At 41.5% G+C, this 26,358-nt stretch overlaps 3 protein-coding genes across 4 annotated transcripts; 2 read left to right on the forward strand and 1 right to left on the reverse strand.

Annotated features, from left to right (window-relative positions):
• Nucleotides 1-633: 633 nt before the first annotated feature.
• On the forward strand, nt 634-23,110 carry LOC115764116 (CCR4-NOT transcription complex subunit 6-like). 2 transcript variants are annotated; one of them, XM_030706978.1, is made up of 8 exons: nt 634-1,082; nt 1,574-1,607; nt 2,161-2,289; nt 2,353-2,539; nt 2,612-2,787; nt 19,736-19,804; nt 20,470-20,782; nt 20,849-23,110. In XM_030706978.1, exons 2-8 carry the CDS (start codon nt 1,601-1,603, stop codon nt 21,624-21,626), a joined length of 1,659 nt encoding a protein of 552 aa, XP_030562838.1. In that variant the 5' UTR covers nt 634-1,082; nt 1,574-1,600; the 3' UTR covers nt 21,627-23,110. The 2 variants fall into 2 exon arrangements, with proteins under 2 accessions (XP_030562838.1, XP_030562839.1); XM_030706979.1 differs by lacking the exons at nt 634-1,082; nt 1,574-1,607; nt 2,161-2,289; nt 2,353-2,539; nt 2,612-2,787 and adding an exon at nt 18,522-19,424.
• LOC115764173 lies at nt 4,019-5,740 on the forward strand. The gene has a single exon (XM_030707060.1). The coding sequence runs from the start codon at nt 4,019-4,021 to the stop codon at nt 5,738-5,740; it is 1,722 nt and encodes a 573-aa protein (XP_030562920.1).
• On the reverse strand, nt 23,100-26,307 carry LOC115764115 (NFX1-type zinc finger-containing protein 1). The gene is made up of 4 exons (XM_030706977.1): nt 26,022-26,307; nt 24,954-25,963; nt 23,704-24,897; nt 23,100-23,636 (listed from the first exon to the last, which is right to left on the reverse strand). The coding sequence occupies exons 1-4, from the start codon at nt 26,149-26,151 to the stop codon at nt 23,181-23,183; spliced, it is 2,790 nt and encodes a 929-aa protein (XP_030562837.1). The 5' UTR covers nt 26,152-26,307; the 3' UTR covers nt 23,100-23,180.
• Nucleotides 26,308-26,358: the final 51 nt, after the last annotated feature.

Here is a 26,358-nt window from a genome sequence, read left to right on the forward strand (position 1 = left end):
CACACGTGTAATGTACAACAATAACTTGTTCATCAACTAGCTTGCCACTAATATATGCTTTTGGTGTCTTAAAAAATAAAAAAGTATATATATCTATCTATATTTTGAGGGTTTTAAATGCAACTTTGGCTGTCATTTTAATTTGAAATAAAACAATGGGACCAGCTTTCTACAAAAGATCAGTTTTGTTTCTTAGTGCGACCATATTTACCACGTAGCGATCAAATAAATATGCAAATACTGGAATTACGCGTTTTTCTGCGTCTCCGGCGTTGGTCACATCGTGCAGAAGAGCGTGTGTAAGAGATATGCGAAAAAAGAAAAGTTTGCAGCAATACAGTCGCAAATAAAACGAAAATAAGTTACTAGCAACAAAAAAGAATTAAACAAAAATTGCATCTTTTAAAGTGGCTGGCAAAGCAAATAGTACGAATTTTCATTGTGCTTGTATGTATTGTGCATGTCTGCATCTGACCGTGTAACTGTGTGTATGTGTATGTGTGTGTGTATGTGTTTTTAGTGTTTATACGTGCTTGTTTTGTTTTGGTTAAATGAGTTTGTTGTAAATTACTTGTGTATAAAATAACGATGATAAAAATTATTTGAAATATCTATCAAAATAATTCGTAAAATATTAAATTTAATGTATATTTATATCCAATTTCTCTCAATTTGCAATATACATATATTCTCTGGACAATAAGTGGCAACTCCAAGCCAACATGTATACAAAAACAAGAAGCGACTATGAAAACGAATCGCACAATAAATAAATGGAAGGCAAACGCGCAAAAAAGAAAAAGCGACCCAAAACGAGAAAGAGAATAAGCAATTTCGTCGCTTTAGTACAAAATTTCTAGTTACGCGCATTTCACATCAAGAACATTTGTACAAATACACTAAAAATAAAAAAAAAACAACAACAAAAACGACCAAAAAAAAAATAATAACACCGTTTAGTATTCAAAATTGTTTGGTAATTCAATGAGAAGACGCAAGTGAAGAGGCGGCAAGAAACCAAAAAACCAATTAACAGAACTCAGCAAGAGAGAACTAATATAAGCATATATATACATACATAGGTAAAGAGTGAGTGCTGGACACATTTTACAACTATCGCGGCTCCTCCAACAAAGCAGCTGCTGCACAACTTTATCGCAAGCCCAAATTTACAAATCTATATATACATATACATACACATACATTTGAATGTATAAGTGTGGTACAACGCGATGCTATGCCGCTTCAGCCTTGCTGTATATGTATACTCGGCGACTACACACAGTTGTTTCCCAGCACCCCCACCATATATGTATATGTACATACATACATGCACACATACTGATGTATTTATGTACATACATGTGCAAATTTATATGTGTATTTTGCCCGCGCGCTTGCAAAATCCCTAAAAAAAAAAAAAAGAAACAATTTTCGTTTGCATATACTACTACTGTATATTTATGTTTTATATTTTTTTTTACAATTGTGTATGATTTTTGCGAATGTTCGTCTATCTTTTTGTGTTTACTAATACAAATAATAATTCAATCCATTTGTTAATATTTTGCAGAGACGCTTAAATCATCAGGCGGTTATTATGAAAGGTTATAATTTGTTTCAACATCCTTCCCCCACCCTCCCTACATTCATAAAACGAATGAACACATGGCTTCGGGCACCGAAGATCAAATACCCTTGCAGACATTCAATATTCATTCTTAATAATAAAAAAAAGGACAAAAAATTCTTCAGGCTAGCAGAACTCAATTTTGGACTGATTATAATATATGCTACTAAAGTGGTCCGATCCAAGAGAATACGAAAAATCTACCAACTGCGTATCTTTGGCAAGTTTTATACAGGGTATACTTTGGAAACGGAAATGCCTTCATTAATTAATTACGCATTTAGTGAGCAAAACTATAATATCCTCTGCAAGGGTATAAAATAAAATAAAATATATATGTGCATATGCCAACATGTATGTACGTTATTTTTGTTGCCGTTGCCGTTGCCTAAGCCAGGTTTTGTCTCCTAACATGAGCCCTAACTTGCTAAAAACAAAAACAACAACAGCCAACCAACACCCAGGCCCCAATTTCCCGCAGACCGCAAGTATTATAAACTCAACTAATGATTTGTTTATTATCCAACCAGGAAATTATTATAAAATGTCTCGTAACAAAGACAAATATGACAGCACGAACAGAAGGCAACAGATATTTCTGTCCGCCGAAGATATTGCCGCTGGCAAAAAGACAAACTGGACGGGTCTCGAAATAACGGGTATGTAACGCTCTATCAAATATCTGCTATATAACTAAAACATTAATCCTCTTATGTTGGCAGGCTGCGTGCGCAATATCAGCCCCTCGTTGTGGGAGTTCGAACACCTGACCGCACTCTATCTGAACGACAACCAGCTGCTGCGGCTGCCAGCGGATGTGGGCCTGTTGGTTAGCCTGAGAACGTTGGATTTGTCCAGCAACAAGCTGCGCAGTCTGCCCGCCGAGCTGGGCGAGCTCATACAGCTAAGGTGGGCTAACCCCCAAATCGCACTACAATTGGGAGCAGCAACTAATTAGGTTTATCTTTTAACTATTTCCAGAGAGCTGCTGTTGAACAATAACTTTCTGCGTGTGCTGCCGTATGAGATCGGCAAGCTGTTCCATCTGGTCATACTTGGTCTGATGGGCAATCCGCTGCAAAAGGAGTTTATGAACATCTACAATGAGCCGAATGGCACGCCGAAATTGCTTACCCACATGTTGGACAACTTGTCATGTGAGTAGCAAACATATTGTTACTCTATTTCTATGTATTTGCCGCTGCGTGTATGCGTGTGTGTGTGTGTGTTTGAATTTTACGCGGGCTCCTGTTTCTGCAAAAAGGAAAGCTAAAAAGGGGCATGAAAAGAGAAAGTTCTCTTGTGCTGTTAACGTCTCTGTTATACCCTTACAGAGGGTATTACACTTGTGCTCCAAAATATGAAACACAAGATTTTTCACTTTCATCTCTTGTTCTTATCTAAGTTTATTCAAAACAAATTGATGATTGATTGATTGCTTACTAGAGCAACCTCAAATTACTATTTATCTATATTTATTATTGAGTTATGCATCGAAGAATATATTATCACAATATTAATTGCTGTGTAGGGTATTTATGTTTCGGCGCATCGTTAGCTTTTAGTTTTCTATTCGATTCGTTTTCAATCTGTAATGCGAGCTTTGGTTGACAGGATGGCAACCGGTTTTCGAACAACCGATTGGCCAATTAAAGTTCAAACTCATGGTTTTTCTTATTAATAATGCCAAACATCAATTATAATTTAATTGAATGCAAGCGCCAAAATGATATGCAACGCAATAAAGAAAAAACAACAACAAAGGCAACACTGCATGACCTCGACATGCAAAGCTGCTGGACGTTGGCCCAAAGCTGCAGCAGAGAGCGAGCTTAATGAAGAGAGCGAGAGAGAGAGAGACAGAGACAGAGGGAGTGAGAGCGTAGAGCGCGAGAGTGTGAGTGCAAATGCGGGCATAACGGCTTCAAGTGCGTTTACTGTTAGGCCGGCAAAGCTCGTGCGCGAATGAAATTGAATTCGCTGCCATCAGTCTGCCACAAGCTTGGCTCGCGAGCGGACGCTTTAACTCCACAGTCGACGCCAGTCAAAACCAGTTTTCGCCGTCTCGCCTCGTCTCGTCTCATACTTGTCGCTGGCTGCGCCTGCGCCAAGTGTTTCGTAATTTCGTTAGCGGCAGAGCGAGGCAACATTTGTGCCAGTTTCTTTTGTGCAGTTCGCTTTTCGGTTCGCGTTTTCGCGGACGCTTTTCATTTCGTGCGAATTTTTGGTTGCCGCGTGTGGAAATGCTTTTCGCAATGGCCGCCTGCATGCATTGAAGTGTTGAAATCTTGCAAATTGCAAATTGCGGCCAAGTGATGTGCGATACGCACGGCAGACGAGGACACAAGACGCTGCTGCTACCACGTGAGATACGAACGAGGCAGGATTATGAGATCGCATCTGGCCGTTTATCGTGCACCAGAAAACGCCAACGGTTGCCAGTTCGCTAGATACGCGCCCCATCCATTGCAGCCGCCGGCCATTTGGAATGCCGCCGCGCCGACCGCCTGCTACAATCTGCGCGCCCAGCCGCATCATGGACTATACCATGCAGGAGCAGGAGCAGGAGCAGGACCTCCGCCACAACAGCTGCTGGTCAATCAGCAGCGGATCAACGAGTGTGCCGGCATACCGCTTATCTCGAACGCCTGCAGCCACATGACGCCGGCGCAGCGTCATCGGCTGTTGCGCAAATCGGGCAAATCCTGGCCAGCCGCCGCCGCTGGCTCCGGCGCGCACTCCATGTCACAGCTGGCGGCGCATGCGCACGGCCAGCCGCTGCTTCAAAATGGCAACAAACAACATCATGCCCAGCTGCAGCAGCAGCAACAGTATTCGCCGCAATCCTGGCCAGCGCACGCCTCCAGCTATCAGCCCATGCGCCTGAATAACTTTCAATTGACGGACAAAACGCGCACGCTGCGCTATCAGAACTCGGCGCCGGCAGTGCTCAGCGCCCAGGAGCAGCAGAAGACAACCAACAACAACAACAACAGCAACAACAACTGTGCTGGCCAGGAGCCGGCATCGTCTGTGCCGGACACCTGTCTGCCGCGCATCATTAAGCCAAGGAAGCGCCGCAAAAAGGATCGCAAGCCGGCCAACGGCGTGCTGCTCAAAATGGAGACGGATTTGCAGCCCAAGCTGCAGCAGCATCAGGCGGCCAGCTATGGACAGCTGCTGCCTCTGGCTGCCGGCGGATGCAGTGGGATGCAGCAGCACGATCACAGCCATGGAGTTTGCTTTTGTCGCGACTGTGATCCGTTGCGTTCGCTGTGGGATTACCCGCTGCGCAGCGGGCAGCGCGGCGCCAGCAACTCGTCGAGCAACTCGTCCACGTCCACGCAATCGGACAACTCGTGCGCCAGCTCGATCTGCTCGCGAAATGTGCCCAACAATTTTGATGAGACGGAGCAACATTTTGCGCCCATCACCGGCGACAGTTGTCGCGCCGAAATTGTGGGCGTCATCGGATCGCAGCGCAGCCACGCCCATGCGCCCACTACAGCAAATCCAGCTCCAGCTGTAGCTGCAGCTCCAGCTCCAGCATTGTATCTGAGCGACTCGAGCGATTCGGGCTATGGCGACATCCTGAGCGGCATGAACATAGCCAACGATCTGTTTGCCAGCTGCTTTGGAGCTGGCGTCGCTGCCGACGCCAACGCGGCCGAGACGCTGCTCGACGCGAGCATCAACGAGATTTCGCGCAAGCTGATCGAGACGTGCGCCGTTAACGACGTCGACGGCAGCGTCGGCGTCGGCGGGGGTTCGAGCTGCGCCGGCGACAGCGACAGCTGCTCGGCGTCGGCCAGCGACAGCGGCTTGGATAGCGCTGGCAGCTATAACTCCGAGGCGCTTGTCTTCAATTTTGAGCATTTAAATCTGATGGATGCGAGCTTTGTGACGCCCACAGCTCTGGACTGCAACAACAACAACAACAACGACAACGACAAGCAACAATTTTACAACAATTGCTTCGACTTGGTTTGGCGCAACAACAACAACAACTGCAACGACAGCAAAGGCAGCGACGACAGCAGCGCCACGCCCACAACTCTAATACTGGGCACAGTTGGAAAATTGAAGCCCGCATTTTCCACCATCTCGTGACGACGAAATCCAAACCAAAATGCAGCCCACGCAATTTTATAGTTAATTGCCAAACCCTTTTTTTTTCATATGTGGGCGTGGGCGTGTGCGTTGCATAACCAAAAACCGTTAACCCACAAATTAGGCGAATTGTCAGCTGAAGAGAAATTGAATGGCAAAAGAAACGGAAGAAAAAAAAAAGAGCACGAGACATTGAAATTAATGCGCCATGGGCGCAACAACAACAGCAATTGAGAGAAGACGCCTGCGCTGCAGACTTTGTAGATCTGTATGTATATGTGTGTATGTATATATATATGCATGTGTATGTACAGGCTACAGCTTTCACTTTCGCTGCGGCGAAGTTGCTTTGTTTTTGCCCAGACAAGCGGCGAGATTCAAACACAAAAAAACAACAAAAACAACGACGAAAAGTCTTATGCAGATTTTTAAACGCAAAAGTAATAGAAATCGTGACTAGACAAGAGGCCCAGCTAAAATTGTGGACACACACAACCCTATATATATACATATATATATATATACAATTTATATATACACAACTTATATATATATACTTTTATAACGAGAGCGATGACGCATTTGTAACATTTGTAAAAATTGGTTTAGTTTATTTTATTTTTTGTTATTTGTGCATTAACGATTTGTATTTGAGAAGCTTTGAGCTTAGTTTTCCCATAAGTTTTCGAATAGATGATAATACTATATTTAGTTAGACAGCAAAGCAAATAATGGGTCACTGCCAAAATTTGCTCTATATTTCATATATATATATATATATATATATATATATATATATATATATATATATATATATATATATATATATATATGTTATCATATATTTCTCTTTCTTCTGCAAACTATTTTTTTGGTTGACCTTAATTATTTGTCTTGCTGAGCTAATAATTTGTTTGTAGTTCCTAATTAACACTTGGTTCGTTTTCTTTTTAAACAAAATTTGGGTTTATCGTTTTCGGTTGGGTTTTTAAGGTAACAGTTAGTTTATAGAGCGCTACGAAGTGAACTTTTTTAGTTATTTAAGTTTATTTATGTTATTCTGTTAAGCTAAATGCTGTTGAGACAAATCACATTTCAAGACACGCAATGATCTCTCGAATTGAGTTAAGATCATAATAGAATATGTTCTCGATATCTAGATATATACTTATATAGATGGCTTTTTTCGTTTCATTCCATAAGGAGATCAGAAAATGATTTGAATTTCGGTTTTTACTTAGTTTATTAATGATGAAACATTTTTAATTCGATTTGCTTGGTCGGATTAATGTATATATCGAATTCTCAGCTTTTTTGTGCTTTTACTATTTATATATATAAAATCATTCAAATACTACTCATCGGTTTTTGATCTTATCCGAATCACTCGAACATATTCTTTGACTACAATTAGTTTGCTTAAAATACATTTGCAATTATTCAAGCTATTCGAATCATTCGAGTGCATTCGAATGCATTCCTGTATAAGTTTGCATTCATTCGAATTAGTTTGCTTAGAAACAGTAGCTTTTTTCCAAATGTTTCGAATAGTGTTTAGTTTTTTGGTATTTGAAATGCATTCGAATCATTTGAGTGCATTCGAATGCATTCCTGCATAAGTTTGCATTCATTCGAATTCTGTTCATGTCTTTAACTACTTATGGTTGACTTTTAAACCTATTCGAATCATTCGAATGCATTCATAACTTGATATTTATTGTATTCACTTCGACTGAATTCTGGCACTCATATATACATATATATTTCACTCGCTTCGATTGATTTCGATGCAGTTTTTAGTTTTATTTTTTGGGTCAGCTTATAGTTGACGGCTGTTGGCTGAAGGTTAAGGTCGCCGCTTTTTAATTTGTAAGACACCTTTTGCTAATTATGCCAAGCTCTGATCACTGAGCATAAAATCTAAGACAACAGCAGTAGCAGCAGAAGCCCTAGTTACCTGCTTATTTAGCAGTTGGCGCCGAGTAAAAGTTTTCGCCTTTTTTAATTAAAAGAAACTCACGAGCGCGCAAAGAAATTGCATTTGCTGGTCTCGAGTTTTCCACAGTAGCTGCTGCTGCTGCTGCTGCTTGGCATGATGGAAAAATGTCACAGTTTTCCACGATCGAGTCGAGTCGAGTCGAGTTCCGGCCAATGGCGGGGCCGCCCAGTATGGAGCCGGCTGCGCTTTTGTTACCATTCCCCACATAAACTAATTTATTTAATTAAGATTTTCACTAGCTTGTAATTGTAATTGTCATTGTACATGTATTTCTTCAATATGTGTTATTGCACAAATAACAAAACGGAGGCGCGATTTAATATCTTTCTCACATAATTCTCATTCCATTTAGCCTTAAGTATCTCCATTAAGTTCTTGTTTCGCGCACAATACCGCAATTATTATTTATTTTGATTAAGCGTGAACGAGAGCTCAATAAAATACATAAATAAACGAATGAAAAAAAAAAAAACCGCCCCGTTTGTTTGGAAATGAAAAAGAAAAACCTGATTACTGTTTTGATAGCCCCGAAAAGTGTGTTTCCCTGGGCCGCAAGATTTCTATTGGGGCACGTTCAAGCCGATGTCGACTGTTTTCAAATAAACAAATCAACAAATCAACAAATAAACAAATAAACAAATAACAAATAGACAATCCACCAGAGGAGAGACAGGCAAATAAACATACACTACTGAACATTGGAGCACTGATCTTGGGACCGTGGCTGCACTTGAGAGTGAACTTTCCAAGCATTAGCCCAACGAATTATTATTATTATTTGTATACTCTAGCCAGAGGGTATTATGATTTTGGCGTGAAATGTGTAACGCATCGTTCAAAAATTAGGTTCTTGTGTGAAAAAGTTTTTTGTTTTTCAAGTTGTCTTATCAAAACTTGGCATTTATTACTTTTACTATGCGTTAGATATATATATGCAAAATCCTATCAATATCGGACCACTATATCATATAGCTGCCATAGAAACTATCGTTCGAAAAGTAGTTTCTTGTATGGAAAACTTGTTTGTTCATCAAGATATCCTAACTAAACATGACATTTATTACTTTTACTATGCTCCTCATATATATGCTGAATCCTATCATAATCGGATCACTATATCATATAGCTGCCATAGGAACGATAGGTAAAAAATAAAGTTGCATGGAAAACTTTTTGGTTTTTCAAGATATCTTAACTAAACTCGGCATTAACTGGTCTCCCAGTGCTTCTTAGATACGTTCAAAGCAATTATGAATATACTAATTGTGGTAAGGGCATTAAATCTGCGGCCTGCCAAAGACCGCCCTTCTTTCTGGTTTTTTCTAGTTTTAGTTATACAGTCAGCCAAACTTTGAACCAGCTTTTGTCGTAGCTTGGCCTGAGATTGTTTACCTTTCACCTGGTGTCGCCGCGTCTTCCTCTTGCTCTTTAATTGAAAGAGAGCGGCTCGTATTGAAAATGTTCGCAGAGATCCGCTGTATTAACCGTAACTGGCAAATTAATTTCTTTTTGTGCGCCACAAATTGCCGGTCATTTGGCTAATTAATGTCTATATTTTAGGGTCTCGTCGTCGTCGTCATCATCTTCTTCTACAGCAATTCATTTTGCCACAATGACTTCTGGCTGACTCCTAAAGAGCCCGCTTATATTCTAAGTCCACTCTGTCCACAACTTGTCTACCACTTTTCTCCCCCTCCTCCTCGCCCCTCTCTCTCTCACTCGCCGGCTAGCGTCCAACCGTTTGAGTGGGTCAGTGGATAATTGGGTCATTTGCAACACTGTTTGCGCCATCATGCCGGCAACTGTTCGGGCCCCAACACTGGCTAATGTGCTTGGCTACGTCAATAAGTGCGTCGTCTTCTTCTCCAGGTCGTGTTCTTCTCTCTGCTTCTCGCCAACGGTCAACGGAGCATTCCATAGTTAGAGCGTCGTCTGTTTGGGTTTTCTTGCAAGACTCTACAATTTAATTGTTACTAAATGCCCTTTTCTGCGGAATACATTAACATTTTTATCACGTTTGCCTCGCTCCCAATTACGAATAAACACAATTTATATCAGCTTTTGCATTGTGTTTCAAGAACCTTCAGAACTTATTGATAAAATGGGTATAAGGGTATATTGTATTTGTGCAAAATGCAAATGTATGTAACAGGCAGAAGGAAGCATCTCCGACCCCATAAAGTCTATATATTCTTGATCAGCATCAATAGCCGAGTCGATCTAGCCATGTCCGTCTGTCTGTCTTTCCGTGCGTCCGTCTGTCCGTATGTATGAACGCAAGGATCTCAGAACCTATAAGAGCTACAGAAATTTTAGATGTAGGTGCTCCTAGTGCCTGCGCAGATCGAGTTTCTTTCCGATACTCGATAACTTACTCCGTTTGCAAGCAATCGATACAAATCGATATCGATATCCTGTTTTTTGGGCAATTTTGGTAAATAATAAGAGCTAGAGTCACCAAACTTGACATATAGCTTCTAAAATAGAATATATATATGCATTTGATGTTGGAAGAAGAGGGTTCAGGGTATCCCCTCGAAGTTATCTCGAAGTTATGAAGCCTCTAAAGTTAGCTGGGATATCTCAAATGAATGACAATACTTCTTGGTGTTTAGATGTATTTGTCGATTTGAATAAATTGTTCGACATATTTTGCTTAATCGTTTTTTTTTTACAAATTAAATTAGATTAAATTGAAAATAATAGCGCTTGTTAGTGTATTAACGCTTTGGCTTTGGTTTATTTCTCTAGAGTTTGCTCTGCTTGGCGATTTTGTCGCTTCACCTTGTTTTGCGATCGCGATTTTTCAATTTGTCTGGCATTTTTCGTCTTGCCGCATTTTCAATTTCTTGCTACATTTGATTGATACACGGATGGATTTTCCAATGAAATTGAAAGTCTTTGCCCAGCTGCAGCAGGCCAAGCCAAGCCAGGCCAGGCCAGGCCGGGCCGGGCTGTTGGCCCAGTTGCGGGACTACAAAAACAAAAGAAGAAAAAGGCCAAATGTCTACGAAAAAGGTTACGCAAAATGTCAAACAGTTAAGAATCTAACGGCCACAAATGTCATTATTACATTTATATTTTCCACCTTTTAATGTCGTCTGCTTGCCCAGTCTTCTTCCTCTTCTTCTTCTGCTACGTTTTGAGATTTTCACTGGCAAACTCTGCCGCAGCTTTACCTGCGCGCAGCAATACCTTCGCTGGTTTACCTGCCCTACGTGAGACTAGGCAAAAAGCTTCAGGTAGTTTAATGTGTGTTGCTTAAATATCTGTCTATCTTTAGCTTTAATTTTTCTTTAGATCTCGTAGTTCGCAGCTTCTGTTAACCAGGTCATAAGCGTATCGTCTTATTGCGCAAGAATGGGAATTAATATCAGACTGAGGCAAAAAATAAGAATTAACAGAAAAACTAAATAAGAAAGAAATCAACATTAGACTGACGTTTTTTAAGAAGAAGAAAAACACAGTTAAGAACTTTGCAAACCAAATCCATTTTTCATAGAAATCGAAATAAAATGAAATAAATTCATAAATGTTCAGCACGTTCAAAAAAATTAACAAAAAAAAAAAAGATCAAGAGCTTCATTTAAATAACAAATAAAATAAAATATATCATATTAATAGATTTTAGATAAATGCTGGAACACCTTCAGAAAACGTAACTCCTTTATTCCCAGGCTCAACATCTGCTTAGAACATCTCGCTTGGCCCATTCCAATTCTTTTCTTAGTCATGAGACTTTAATTACTTCCATTCTATTAACCCTATTTTAAAGAAGTTAAAAATAAACAACTCGCTAAACGCTTGATAATTAACGACATTAAAGCTGGGCGAAAAAACCTGAGAGCTGAAGTTGGGAACCGAATTGAGTTTCACAAAGTATTTCGGAACAGAGTATCGAAAGACATATCATTAATGTAGAATACCTGAATTAGCTAGGCCAGCAATAGAGTATATCTTTCTAACGGGTGGGATTCCTGAAAACTTTAACAGGGACGCAGAAATGCCTAGATGTTCCTAGGACTCTGACAAGAATGGAACTCAAGTATGTCTGGGCAAGAATACTTTATTGCCCAAGCCTAGACATCTATCGGGTTTCAGGAGCTGCTGGGAAGTTTACAATTTTGGAGTAAAATCCTTGTTGACTCTGACTTCTCAGATACTTCTTAGTTAAGATAGCAAAGCAGATTTTGGAAGGAGCTCAGATACTTCTTAGTAGAGGAGATAGGAGAGCAGGTTTTGGGAGGGCCTCGGATCTTAGTAGAGATGGGAGAGCAGGTTTTGGGAGGTCCTCGGATCTTACTTAGTAGAGATGGGAGAGCAGGTTTGGAAGGGGTTCAGATCCTTTTTAGTAGAGATGGGAGAGCAGATTTTGCGAGGCGCTCAGATTCTTCTTAGTAGAAGATATAGAAGAGCAGTTTTTCTCTCATTCTTAAGGGCCGGAAAAAGAACAATCAGAGCCACAATAGACGCAATTCGCTCGCAGTGCACTTGACTCTACCAATTATAGAAAAAAAACACACATTTATTTTCGACAAGCAAACTCGTTAGCTCGCCTTTTAACAAACTCTTCTTCTTAAACAAACAATTGAAATAAAGACTTGAACGTTTTCTTGATTATGAAAGACATAAGTTATAATCGAACCAACAACTTCTCAGCCCAATTGTTGCTGCTAATGAGCCATTAGCTTGAGTCTAAGGTTTTTTCTTTTATTGGCCCACGTAAAGCCCGTGTGAGTGCTATTCAAAGAGTGGCAGCAGCTGTTGAAGATGGTGTTAAAAATCTTGGCATCGGACATTTGGACTCTTTTTTCTTCAGCTATTTGTGCCTCATTTGCTGCTGTTGTTGTGGTAACTTTTTATTGTTGTTGTTGCTCACGAAATGAGCACAACATGAATTAATTTTTTTTGTTTTTTTTTTTGTCTTCTTTTTCTTTTTTGGTTACAACAGCGGCTGTACAAAATTTTGTTGCTTTATGTAGGTTTATAGCCAGCCATGTTGTTGCTGTTGTTGCTGCTGTTAAGTGTTGTTGCTGTTACTGTTGTTGTTGCTGCTGTTAAGTGTTGTTGCTGTTACTGTTGTTGTTGTTGCTGTTACTGCTGTACTGTTGTTGCTGCTGTTACTGCTGTTAAATGTTGTTGCTGTTACTGTTGTTGTTGTTGCTGCTGTTGCTGTTGTTGTTGCTGTTACTGTTGATGTTGTTGTTGCTGCTGATGTTGTTGTTGTTGCTGTTACTGTTACTGTTGTTGTTGTTGCTGCTGTTAACAACGTTTTTGTGGCATACTTGTTGCTGCTTCTGCTGCTGCTGCTTCTGCCGGCGCCGCCGTCGCTGCCTTTATAACTGTTACCTAATCGTTTAATTGGCTTAAGCTAGTTGTGTGTGCTTTTATTTAATTTAATTTTGATGACAATTTATGCTTTATAATGCATTTTAAACGCGTCGCGGCCTCATCAGCCCTTTGTTGTTGTAGATGATTTATTGGAGCACATGCTGCCAAGCGGTATTTATAACTGCAATAACAAACAATATCACTGCCAAAATGTAACAACAACAACAACAACAATAATAACAATAACAATAAGTAATAAAACAGCTGTTAACTGATTCATTAATTGGAACAGGCGTGAAAAGACGCTTATTTAACTCGCCTTGCCCCCGCTTTGTAGCCGCAGCCGGGCTCCCTTTGAATTTTAACTGTTTTTTTTTTCGGCCGGTTACAAAACATGTCTACAATTTATTTTTAGCTTTTCTGCTGTGTCATTGCATCGTCGTTATTTTATTGTATACTCTTGTCGGAGGGCATGGAAATTTACACACAGAACGCGCAACGGTTGTTTTGATTAACATATATATTCCGTTTTAAAATATGTTTACGGAACGTGAACTAGTTGAATTGGAACTACTTTATTCACAAGCGGAACGGAACTACTTTATTCAGAAGGGAACAAATTATCGATAACTATGTTAACAAGATATAACATTTTTTTCACTTCTCATTTATATATAAAAATTATTATTTATTGCAAAAATTGGATTGTAAAACTTTGCTTTGTTGTAGAGAATTCGATTTCTTTAAAATTACTATGTCGGTAAGGGTATTAACATTTTCGGTCAAAACATTTTGGTTTTTTCTTGTTCCGTTTTAATTTCCATTTTTTGCGCCTCGTTTCCGTTTCGCATAAATGGCCCAAATTTCTTATAAATATGCGAACAAATCGGAAATGTTTTATTATACCCTGTATAAAAAAAAGTTAATAAAAGGAATTTAAACGAACTCGGGTCGAGCTGATATACTCTGTATCAAATATTTTCTCTTCGATTTTCGAGTTTAATTTATTTAAATAAATATATGTTGTTAGCTTTATGTAATATAACATTTCATGCTGAAATGTAAACTCTAGTAGATATTTTTCCTTAGTCTGAGACCTGATTACGAGGTATTTAAACGTCGAGCTCTCGACATTAGCATTCTTACCCCCTTCTTTGTTGTATTTTGATGTATACAATTTATTATTATTATTATAAAATTATTATTATTAATAATGTTTATGTGGATTGCGCTTTGTGGTGCGGAAGTGGCGCATAGCCCGTTTTCGATTTCATTTTGTTGTTTTATTTATGTTTTTTGTATGCTTCGGGCTTATCAAGGTTGTTGTTGCGTAAAAGGAAGTGCAAATGATTAGAAAGTCGAATGAACAGCCGCTAGGGCAATATAAATCATGCACATAAATGCGAGGGCAAAGACAAAAGTTTCGCTAGATGCAAATAGAAAACGGGCTAACAGTTTTCACTGTTAACAGAAACTATTAAAATTGTGACACGAAATATGTTACGCTTATGGGGGCAGACATTATTGACCCCATAAATTATATAATTATATATTCTTGATCAGTAAATCATGTAGATAAATACGAGGAAGTTTCACTAGATAAGACAAACAAAAAGGGGGCTAACATTTTCAACTGTTAACAAAAACCGACTGAAAATTGAGTTTTTGTATGGAAAACTTTTTTGTTTTTTTACATATCTGAACCAAACTCGACATTTATAGGTCTCACTATGCTACCCACATTTAAGCAAAATCTTATTTATATCAAACAACTATATCGTATAGCTGCCATAGGAACGATCGGTCGAAAAGTAGGTTCTTATATGAACAACTTTTTTGTTTATCAAGATATCTTGACCAAAGTCGGCATTTATTGGTTTTACTATGCTCCTCGCATATATGCAAAATCCAAACAACATCGGACCACTATATCATATAGCTGACATCGGAACAATCGGTCGAAAAGTAGGTTCTGGCATAGAAAACTTATTTGTTTATCGAATGGGGTGCTGCTTATTGAAAATTTATGATATATTACCTCATGCGAATGTAACTAATTGCTCTAGGGGTTGCCCTCGCTCAAAGAGTTCGCTCGTTGGGAGTTTGGACGTGGCGACAGGCTGGCCGCCAGGTCCCAGTCGCAGTCCCAGCGTCGCCGCTGCTTGCTTTCCAATTGGGGGAGAAAGTACGCGCAAAGAGCTGAAAGTGGATCAGCGACGGCAGCAGCAACAGCAAAAAAAATAAAAATAAAAAATAAAATAATAATAAACGTAACCAAACCGCGTGGCAGCATCGCGTGAGCCCCAGACGCAGATGCAGCCACCGCAACAACAACGACGACGACGACGACGACTCCTACAAAGATGCCTAGCTGTCGAATGAAAGCCCACGCGAATGCGTCGTCCGGCTGCCTGTGTTGCATCCTCAGTGCATCAGCCATTAAACTGGCAACAGTTCGTGTCTGCATAGTCACGGTGCGCACTCCGGCGCACAATTCAATTGATTTTCCATGTGACGCAGCAAAATTTGTTTGCCGGGCCGTACCGCTTATTGTTAGACGCTTGATCATCAGTCTGAGAAGCGCGGAGAGAGGCTGACAAGTCGTGTATGTCGGCAGCCGTTACTTGCACGAGGGTTGCTCCTCAAATAAATCGATAATTAACTAACGTTCAAGCAATTTGGCATTATGCGAGATGAGGTTCAACTAATTTGAATGGGGGATTGTCCGGAAAAGTCCGCCGGAAAGCTGTGCCCCAATGAACTGCCAGAGAAGGGAGCTGAATATCCTGGTAGTGCTAATGCATCTATAACACAGAGAGTCGAGCAAAGTTAGGCAAAAAAGACTTTGAAGGAAGGTAGGATTGAAACTATTAAAAAGGAGTGCCCGACTAAAAGATACCCTCAACCCAGTGCCGATCTTCCATTACAAATATGCAAGCTTCTTCCCTTAGCTCCTTTCAATAGTCAATCGATAAGAATTGTCTTGAAGGTCATTAGCTAAATAATAAATGGATAAGACTTGTATGAAGTCTGAAGGGTCTGCCTATTTCTTTTTCATTGTCTTGAGGGTTATTAGCTAAATTGTCTGCATGCCCATGTAAGCTGTTCTTGCAACATTTTGGGGAACTTTATAATGTGGCATAATTGCTTGCAACTTGGCTGCTGAATAAACGACCCTCGTGTCGCAGTCGTGGGGCCACTTAACACTCGAGACTGGGGACAAGAGATACGAGACTCGAGACTGGAGATTGCAGCCTCGTTGCATGAAAAATGCTGTTCAACTGGTTTGTCTGTTGCGTGTGCGTGTGCGTGTGTGTGTGTGTGTGCGCGCGGAGTGCACCTTAAATTCAGTTTCATTATTATGATTTCAATGCAAGATTGGGTCTCAGTTGTGGCATCGACAACGCGGCGGGCAACGCCATTGAACATTGGCAGTCATATCTGCAGTTGGTTGCAGTTGCCTCTTGCCACAAGCACAAAAAAGTGGTGCAAATGAAACGGGTTATCTAATTGCGGCTCTCAAAGTGTGGCAAGTGGCGAGTTGACTTTTGTTTTCTATTCGGAGCAGGCCTCCGAATCTCCGCCAACTCCATCGTCGTCGTCGTCCGTCTCCATGTGTACATGTTGTGCATACAAAATGTTGACTGTAGCCAACAAGTTGGTGAGTGGGCAGGTTAGGGGGAGGGGAAGGGTCGGGTCGAGCGGGCGGGCGGGCGGTTGGGCGGGCGACGAACCGGCGATCAGGCTCTCCTCGGCTGGCGTTGTTAATCGCACCAAATTTCAATTTGAATTTCACTTTCTTTTTCGATACGCTCACTTGGGTTTTTGCCTTTCGAACTTTTGTTTTTCTTTTGTTTTGGAGTGCAGGCAACGACCATGAAAAATGTTGTAGAAAGGGCTCTGGCAGCCATATAAAAATAATGACAAGATCTGATAACATATATTGTTATATAAATGTCAGATAGATTGCAAGCGAAGAGAGTCTAGTCTCGTATCTAATAGAAAGCGCTCAACTTTGAAGAAGATCTGATCTGCTTCATATATAACTATTTCACGATCTTTAAGAACAAATAATTGCAAAAGATATAATCTAGATCCTTTAGCTATAGTCTGGCAAAGGAAAGTATACTAGGCTGTACCAAAATATCAGATCAAATATTTGTTATATAAATACAAATATTATATGAATACTTAACATCTATATAAAGTTGGTTAGTTTTGGATTTATAACTTAGTAATGGATTTATAATTTTGTCATGAAATGTGTGATCAAAGAAAACATCTCCGATCCAATAAAGAACATATATTCCTCATGTCTGTCTGTTTCTATGCCAAATAGTTTCTCAGCTTTAAAGTTATCATCATAAATCTTTGCATAGGTCTGTCTTTCTGTCTCCAGATGGATCGAACCACTAAATTATGAGGCTTAACTAGATGATTGTATGTGAGCTGTTTTTGTTTTATAGAATATCGTGACGAAACTCGGCATTTGTAAGTTTCCCAATATGTAAGGCACACATATAAGAAAAGTCTTATCAGCATGGAACCACTATATCATATTTGGAAGATCGCTAGAATCTTAAGTTCTTACATCGAAAACGCGTTTGTTTATTCAAATTCTTAATTCAAAGTTGACTAGTATAAGGTTTATTATGCTCGCTACATACTAGCAAAATCTAAACAACATCGGGCATTCTCCCAAAAACTTAAGAACTCCAATCTTACAAACGTAACTAGGAAGATATGAATAATGCGTCTTGTTAGTGTAAAGGTACTTTTTTCGCAGCTGTACGTCTTGTATCAAGGTTTTAGCTTTAAGCCGAACCATCATTTTTTTTTTAATTTCCAGTTCTTCAAATGGGGAGAATTCATCTTTAAAGGCGTGACACATGCTTGACAGTGGCAAAGCATTCTTTAAAAAAATGAAAACAGCTGTTTGAAGTCTCTTGCTTGTTTTTTTTAGCACGTTCGTAAATGTCAGTTGTGAATAATATATTTGACAGTTTTGTTGCGCATTTATCCTAACAGAAGTCGTTTAGGTTTTTCGACCGTATGAGCTGTCAATTTACACTCAATTAAACCCCCCCCCCCCCCCCCCCCCCCCCCCCCCACGCCCCTGTACGCTGTTTCAACTCATTTTTTAAACAAAAAAAAAAGTTTGTTGTCTTTTTGTTTTGTTTTCTGTTTCACGGCGATTACTCATATATTTAAGGCACCCCTCGCTGCGCCCTCGTCCCGCCCCGCCCTGCCTAGAAACTGAGTAAAATAGTTGGCATTGAGTTTGTTGCCTAAGTCTTTTGTCAATTTGTTTTTTTTTTTTTTTTTTATTTAGTTTCTATTTACATTTCTATACACCCAACAAAAACATAGTTTCTTTTTTCGTTATTAAATAATTTGTTGCACTTTGTGAAACAATAAAAAAAAACCAAAAAAACCAAAAAAAAAAAATAATAAAAATAAAAGAATTAAATTGTACAAAAAGAAAGACCAGAAAAAGAATCGACTCCACAACAAGCTGCACAATTCAAATGCAATGAAAATTTTGTTAATGTTATATCGTTAGAAGCTGTGTTAACGAACGAAAGGCAATAAGAGCTGAGCTGAAACAAAAAGCAGTCGCCCAACAACGACAGAAACAACAACCAAATTATGAAAAATCACAAAATTTATTAAACAAAAACAAAAACAAAACCAAAAAAAAAAAACAACAAAAAAATAATAATAGTGAAAGTTTTTCATCGTCGCTCGGCCGACGTTTGCACAAAATTAACAGAAAAGCGAAATACGAAAAACAATCGTTTCCCAAAGCAAAGCAAAGCAAAACAAAACAAAATACAAACACACACACACACACACGCACACGCACAACTTCAACCTAGGCGAAACGAAGGCGAAAAAAAAGGAACAACAACTGTGCTGCACAATCGAAAGAGTTGATTGAGCGCAAAGAGCGCGCCCGATCAGCTGCTGAGCAACAACAAGAGAGCAATTGCAGCAGAGAGAGAGAGAGCGCCCCTCACACACGCACACACACACGCACCCACACAGACACAAGCTAACTTGCGCGCACACGCACACGCACACACACTTGCGCAAAATAGGCAGGCGATAATAAACGGCTAAACAACGGCGACATCCCCAAAGAAAATGTTGTAAGCCGCTGCAGCAGCATATAAGCAACGGCAAAAGAAGCAGCAGAGTGGACGCCAACAAAAACGGCTAACAACAGGATTGGTGGCGGCGGCGGCGGCGGCGGGGTGGCACGCTGTGTCGTTGCACGCCCACACCCGCACCCAAAGCCACAAACAACTCTGTGCAACCAGGCGCATGTCGCCAGCAGTTGGAGAAACCCAGGTAGAGTGCACACAAAAAAAAAAAAAACGTAAAATAAAATAGGCAACAAGCCGAGCAGCGATGCCGCCACCTGCGAACCGAAGGCGGAAGCTATTTGATTGCTTTTGCATGTCACTTTCACCTATCCGAACAACAACAACAACAACGAAGACGTGATCGCAGTGTGTCAGTGGGGTGTACAGACAGCGTGTGTGTGTGTGCGGGTACGGGCGCTAATTTCATAATCGCCACTTTAAGTTTATCTGCCTGCCTGCCTGCTTGCCATTTTATTGAATATGCCACTAACGTTTGCTCTCTTTTTCATTTTACAGTTACCGTCAACCCACCGCCCCAACGGCCATGGCTGCCGCTCGCCAAGCCCAACAAATCGCGACCAGCCTGTAAGTAACTGTAAATCATACGATAAGATATAGGCGAAAAATAGGGTTATTTGAAAGCTCTGGCAAGTGCAATTGTGTGTGTAAGCGACTGCGACAGCTTTTAACCCACATTTTTTCATCCCGTAGGAGCTTGTTCTTAATTCGATTAGGGTAACTTTAAAACTGCAGAAGATAAACATATTTTTTTTTTATAAAACAGTCGATGCAATTATCTGTCATGTTGTCTCTTACGAGTTGATCTCAAGGCCGACAAATAAAATGTACCATATACTTTTATGGGATATTTTAGATGAATTTCTGTTAATTGCTGTGTAGCTGTTATGTTATTTCTGTTTAGCTCTGTTATGTTATTGTCTGTTATTGTAAGATGGAGTTCTAAATTCTGTTAGGCTGTTTAGCAGTTATGTTATTTCTGCTTAGCTGTTATGCTATTGTTGTTATGTTAATTTTTAATCGCATTTATGAAGAATTATCCAGAGTAACTTTTTGCCGGCCTCACTCCTTTCGCAAGTTATATATATATATATATATATATTATTTTAGACATGGTGCTAAAGTTAGTATGGGGGTGGGTTTAATAAATTTAATGGCAATACTTGAACTAGTTACAGGATAATTTTTGGCCTTGCACAACAACTGTTAATACATTTTTGTTTATCCTGCAGGCATATTTACGGTGATGTGTTACAATGTGCTCTGCGATAAATATGCGACGCGACAAATGTACGGCTACTGTCCGTCGTGGGCCTTGTGCTGGGAGTATCGGAAGAAGTCAATTATCGACGAGATACGGCATTATGCGGCGGACATAATAAGCTTGCAGGAGATCGAAACGGAACAGTTTTATCACTTTTTCCTGCCCGAACTGAAGAATGATGGCTACGAGGGCATCTTCTCGCCCAAATCGCGCGCCAAGACAATGTCCGAACTGGAACGCAAATACGTTGACGGATGTGCGATATTTTTCCGAACATCAAAGTGAGTTCAGCTACAAAACAGATTCGAATCCGGTTTGAATAAAAGTACAATTACATTTGCTTGCAGATTCACGCTGATCAAGGAGCATCTGATCGAATTCAATCAGCTGGCCATGGCCAATGCGGAGGGCTCCGACAACATGCTGAACCGTGTGATGCCCAAGGATAACATTGGCCTGGCCGCTCTGCTCAAGGTGAAGGAAACGGCCTGGGAGCCAATGTCCGAGGTGACACAGATCTCACAGCCGCTGCTCGTGTGCACCGCGCACATCCACTGGGATCCCGAATTCTGTGACGTCAAGCTCATACAGACCATGATGCTGAGCAACGAGCTGAAAACGATAATTGACGAGGCCAGCCACAGCTTTCGACCCGGCCACAAGAATGACTCGAACAGCGTGCAGCTGTTGCTTTGCGGCGATTTCAATTCGTTGCCCGACTCCGGCGTTGTGGAGTTTCTGGGCAAGGGGCGTGTTGCAATGGACCATTTAGACTTTAAGGACATGGGCTATAAGCTGTGCCTGCAACGATTGTTGTCCAACGATACCAACGAGTTTACGCATTCCTTCAAACTGGCCTCCGCCTACAGCGAGGACATAATGCCGCACACCAACTACACCTTCGATTTTAAGGGCATCATCGATTATATTTTCTATACAAAAACGGGCATGGTGCCTCTGGGCCTGCTCGGACCCGTATCCACGGATTGGCTGCGCGAAAACAAAGTGGTTGGCTGTCCACATCCGCACATACCCTCCGATCATTTCCCGCTGCTGGTCGAGCTGGAGCTGATGCACACCGCCAGCCAGCAGGCACCTCCCAATGGACTGATCAATCGACGGTAGCAATAGACACGGCGCGCTAGGCCAACGATAACGGTGACAACAACAACAACAACAACCAACATTCGGACGGCCTCTGGCAGCGGCGGAACGCTGCCGCAGTTCAGCTTTCGGGGACGCAGCAGCAGCGGCAACAGCAACAGAAACAACAGCAACAACAACAACAACAGTAACAACAACAACAGCAGCAGCAGCCTCCGCCCAGCTACACATGGATCATTTCGCAAACCTCCAAACAATCCAACATTGTGAGGAGCCCAAAAGCAGATATATTTTTCCCATCAATCATCAATGAGTGCGCCGCTCATTATTAATTCAGTTTATAGTTTAGTTCTGATTCTGGCTTGATTTCCAACCCATGAGTTCTAAGATGACGATGATGTTGTAGAGTGGATCCGCTACTTTGTGCGCTGGCTCCAAACCCCAATCCGTGAAACTATCACCAAGCTCATCTACCATCGATTATGCCATGGAGTAGGGAGAGGATCTATAGACGCGCACGAAGCAGCGGATAGGATCTGCACACACACACACACACACACACACACACAATTATCTTGCTGCTCTTACACGCCGCGTTTCTCGTTCTATTTTATCATTTTTAATTTCAGTTTTAGCATCGAATAAACTATATAAATACACATAATTAAATTACGTTCTTGTTGACGACAACATTATGATACATGTAGCATATTTCATAAGCTCTGACTAAAACACAACAAAACATAAACAAAAACAAAAAACCAAGCTATTTTTAAGTATAAAATGCAAGAAAAAAGTAACTATTTTGTAAAGAATAAGCAAAAACAAACACACACAAAACACAAAACAGATTCAAAAATACAATTGATGATAATTTTCGAAAATTGCCTTAATTCGCAAACAATATCTGGGCCACGTTCATAAATTAACCTATATATAAATAAATAAATAGACACGTTTAAGGAATAAATAGTACATAGTTGTTGTAGATCCGCGTTCTCAAACCCAATGTACATTCTGATTCATGCAGGCACACACACCCGAAACCTTCATAATATAACGAGATTTAAGCTCCATTTACAGTCTGCAATTTTGAACTAAGATGTAACAATAAGAGCCTAAGATAGACAGACAGAGAGTTGACAAGGACAAAAGATATATAAATATTTATTATACAATCTATATGAGAGCAGCAACAAATTCTAAATATTGTTAATCCAGCATAGTATCGTATAATCAAAGATCAACACCAAACGAGCAGCATACGTACAGTTTAAAACAAAAATACCAATTACAAATTTAGCAATAACTAACAAACAAAACGAAAAGTGCATTAAGATACAAAATGATAAATCGGTTTGACAGCAAAAATATTGAATATAAAGTGTATAAATACAGACAGAAATCAAATTCAGCAATTTTCAATCGTCTTGCGGCAAAACTCTGTTAAATGAATAACAGATACAAAAAATAAAAAAAGACTAGATTAAAAAGCAAACAAACAATTAAGAAAACGTTTAATTTAATATATATATAAAATGCTGCTTATAGCAATTTGTCACAAAGTCTTTCCAACTAGGTTGAGATCTGCTCCGTCGTCTGTTCGGGCTCTGTGGCCAGTGGAAAGGCGTCACCAATAGCATTTGCTGCATGCAGCTTGCTATGGATAGCTCCCCAGAGTTGGGGATTGCCATGCTCCAGGGTCGACATGTTGCCCATCATGTAGAGCGCCCAGCGGGCACGCGATAGGGCGACACAAACGCGATTTGACTGACGCAGAAAGCCAATCTGTCCAGCCGGATTGCTGCGCACCAGCGACAGCAGCACAATGTTTGCCTCCAGGCCCTGGTAGCTGTCCACAGTTGTAACCAAAATGTTTTCGATCTTGGCTTTTCTCAGCAGTGCTTTAATATGTTCAACTTGAGCATTGTAGGGCGTTAGAACGACAATGTTTTTGCGTTCCCCTTTCAAGCTTGCAGCTAGTTTCACCAACTCCTTGGCCTCGTGCTTGTTCACAAAGGACATGTCGTTCTGTATGGAAAAAATAATAATGGAAAACTTAATTGCAATCATGAGTACGAAATGCATTTTAGCCTACCAGCTGCTGCTCGGGTTGCACGTGACTGACAAAGTACATGTTGGCCGACATGCCGGACACATTGCGGTAGGCTCTCACCGAGTCGTCACTGATCAATTCGTCATAGAAAATGGGCACCAGGAGCTCAGCAATACAGGTGCGCATGCGATACTGGACATTAAGCACGCTGGCGGGAAACTTGTGCGTAATCAGACGCTCGAAGAGCGACACCTGCAGCCCCTGTTGCGTATAATTGCCCGTATGCGGCTGCAGTTGCTTGTGATCGCCGATCAGTATGACGTGCTGCGTGTAGGGCGTTAGGCAGGCCAGCACATGGGATTCAGCTATCTCGCCGGCCTCCTCAAAGATGAAGCACTTGCTCTGCAGCAGACGGAACAAAAAGTTATGCCGTGCCGCGCACGTCGTTGTCATCGCCAACAGAGCTTTGTCACGTGCCAGATAAAACTGAAATATTGTGCGCAAGGTGTTCAACTTTTCCGTCACCACATGCAGCTGTTCCAATTCCGATTGGATTTTCACATGGGCCGACTCGCTGCCATCGAAGTCCGCATGCAGAGCCTGCAGTCGCTTGAACTGTTCCCTGTACTCACACTTGGCCAGCCACCAAAGGTGCTTGAGGCGCGGCGGCACCAACTGATCATCGGACATTGTTCGCACATTGAATTGCTCGATTTGGGGCATACGCGACTGAAAGCCAAAGCGCAGAATGCTGCTCGTGTGCTGCGCCGCCTTCAACAGGAACTTGTCCAGCGAGTCGTTCGTGTAGGTCAGCACAATAATGGGTCCAGCGCCAAGCTGAGCGGCATTCTGCAGCAGCGTCTTGACCAGCTCAACGGACAGATGCGTCTTGCCTGTGCCGGGCGGGCCTTGTATCAGGCTGAATTCCATGCAGAGCGCAGCGCCAAAAGCCGCTCGCTGCGAGTCATTCAGCTTCGTCTCCACGGGCGGCTTAGCTGCCGTAAATGGCTTGCCATTATGCATTAGCTGAACGTCTGGTCCAATGTAGGCGGGCGGCCGTACATCAAGCTGTCCTTCGACAATGTACCGGCACATGGGAAAGTTATCGGCGCTGCACGTGCTCAGATAATTGTGGACACGCAGATACGGCTCAAAGAACGCCGGCGTCTCGAACATGATTAACGGCCTGCCGTATATATTGCCAATATTGTATTGTTTGGCAATCTCCACGCTTAACTGAAACATATCGAGTTTTATAAATAGTTCAGAATATAGAGGGTACAACGTCTTACATATCCTTGTTTTATCATACTGTCCTCTGTCATTCCAACGGTGGCCAATATTAAATTGTCAAAATCATAGCTGCTGGTAAAGCACAGTAAGGCGCCCGTCTTAAGATTTCGCAGGTATTGTTGTTCTGCCCGTCCGGCCGAATACGATTTCCATAGTTCGTTTTTTTCTAGCCGTTCTGATGGACGTATATCTAGAAATATCAGGCTATTCCGCTCCGCTTCGGCAAATTCGGGGTTCAGGTTGAGCTGTGTGTGCGGCCAAACCAGATTTTGTTCCACCAAAGCATCGATATTCTGCTTGGAACGCAAACGCTGCACGAGCTCACGCAGTGGCTGCACAAAGTCATCGCAGAGCAGCTGCCGTTGGCAGTTTATGTAGCCAGCCACGTCATCGGAGGCAACGGCAGGCACATCATCCCCGGCTTCAGCTCGCAGTAATTGCTCCAGCTTGGGATATATTTCGTTTTTGACATGTGTACTGGCGGGCAGCACATCCAGCTCTCGTCTGAATTCAACGCACAGCGGATGGTTCAAGAGCTGAGGCAGCTGACAGCGGGAGAGCAGCGTCTTAATATACTCGATTAGCTCATATCCAGACGGTTGCAGCACGCCCAGCTTGTGGGCACGTATGAGCAAACACTTAATGCCGCGCAACAACGACTCGGAGTCGGCATCTATTTGGCCCTTGGAAGGCGGCGCAAAGAGTTTCACAGCAAAGCGCTTGACGTGATTCAGGAGCACCGTTTGCCTGGCAAAGCCGGACAGTATCTGCCAATCGAAACCGCCCAATTCCAATTGGCACAGCACCGTCAGCACTTCCACATACTGCATCACCCGTTTTGGGGAATCGCTGTCCGTCAGCTGATCCTGGAAGAGATCGCGCGGCGCGGCCATTAAGTAGAGAAACATATCCAGCGGCGGCATTTTCAGTGCCTTTGCAAAATCGGCAGTGGCAAAGCGACTCGGACTTTTCGTATCCCCAGTAACCGTAAGTTGCTTGAGATAATCATCTAATGTTGTTATTAAAAATTGCATTCTATAATAAAAACCCGCATATTATTTGCTTACCAGCTCGGCTGCAAAAGTCAATGCGTTCCTCGTGTGTCTCAATTGCCACTTGTTGCTTCACCTGTTGCTGCAGATTTTGCACCAGCTCATCCTCATCCTTGTTGAACCAATCATCATCCGAGTCCGACATGATGAAATTCTTTGCCTACGTTGCGTTTGCACTGCGCAAATTAAATGAAAGTCCCGTTTTATAAATGCATGGTTAGAGTTGCCAAACGCCTTTGCTTTGGTAAGATAAAAGAGATGTGCAAGATTTTAGTACTAGTGTCCGATGGGAAGTATTTTTCGAGTAGTTGATGCGAGCGATAGTAGATTTTCAGAATTAACTTTTCAACTG

Source organism: Drosophila novamexicana, unplaced genomic scaffold (genome assembly GCF_003285875.2).
Source record: "Drosophila novamexicana strain 15010-1031.04,08,12 unplaced genomic scaffold, DnovRS2.1 tig00000817-arrow-arrow-pilon, whole genome shotgun sequence".
Classification (NCBI taxonomy): Eukaryota; Metazoa; Arthropoda; class Insecta; order Diptera; family Drosophilidae; genus Drosophila; species Drosophila novamexicana.

Excerpts from the sequence above, each read along its gene's own strand:
- LOC115764116 (XM_030706978.1), top strand. Across the intron at positions 2,540-2,611 it reads GGCGAGCTCATACAGCTAAG|AGAGCTGCTGTTGAACAATA; the intron begins GTGGGCTAACCC and ends AACTATTTCCAG. Across the intron at positions 2,788-19,735 it reads CATGTTGGACAACTTGTCAT|TTACCGTCAACCCACCGCCC; the intron begins GTGAGTAGCAAA and ends TTCATTTTACAG.
- LOC115764173 (XM_030707060.1), top strand. The coding sequence starts at position 4,019 with ATGAGATCGCATCTGGCCGTTTATCGTGCACCAGAAAACGCCAACGGT.
- LOC115764115 (XM_030706977.1), bottom strand. The coding sequence starts at position 26,151 with ATGTCGGACTCGGATGATGATTGGTTCAACAAGGATGAGGATGAGCTG. Across the intron at positions 25,964-26,021 it reads TGACTTTTGCAGCCGAGCTG|ATGATTATCTCAAGCAACTT; the intron begins GTAAGCAAATAA and ends TAACAACATTAG. Across the intron at positions 23,637-23,703 it reads TGCAACCCGAGCAGCAGCTG|AACGACATGTCCTTTGTGAA; the intron begins GTAGGCTAAAAT and ends TTTTCCATACAG.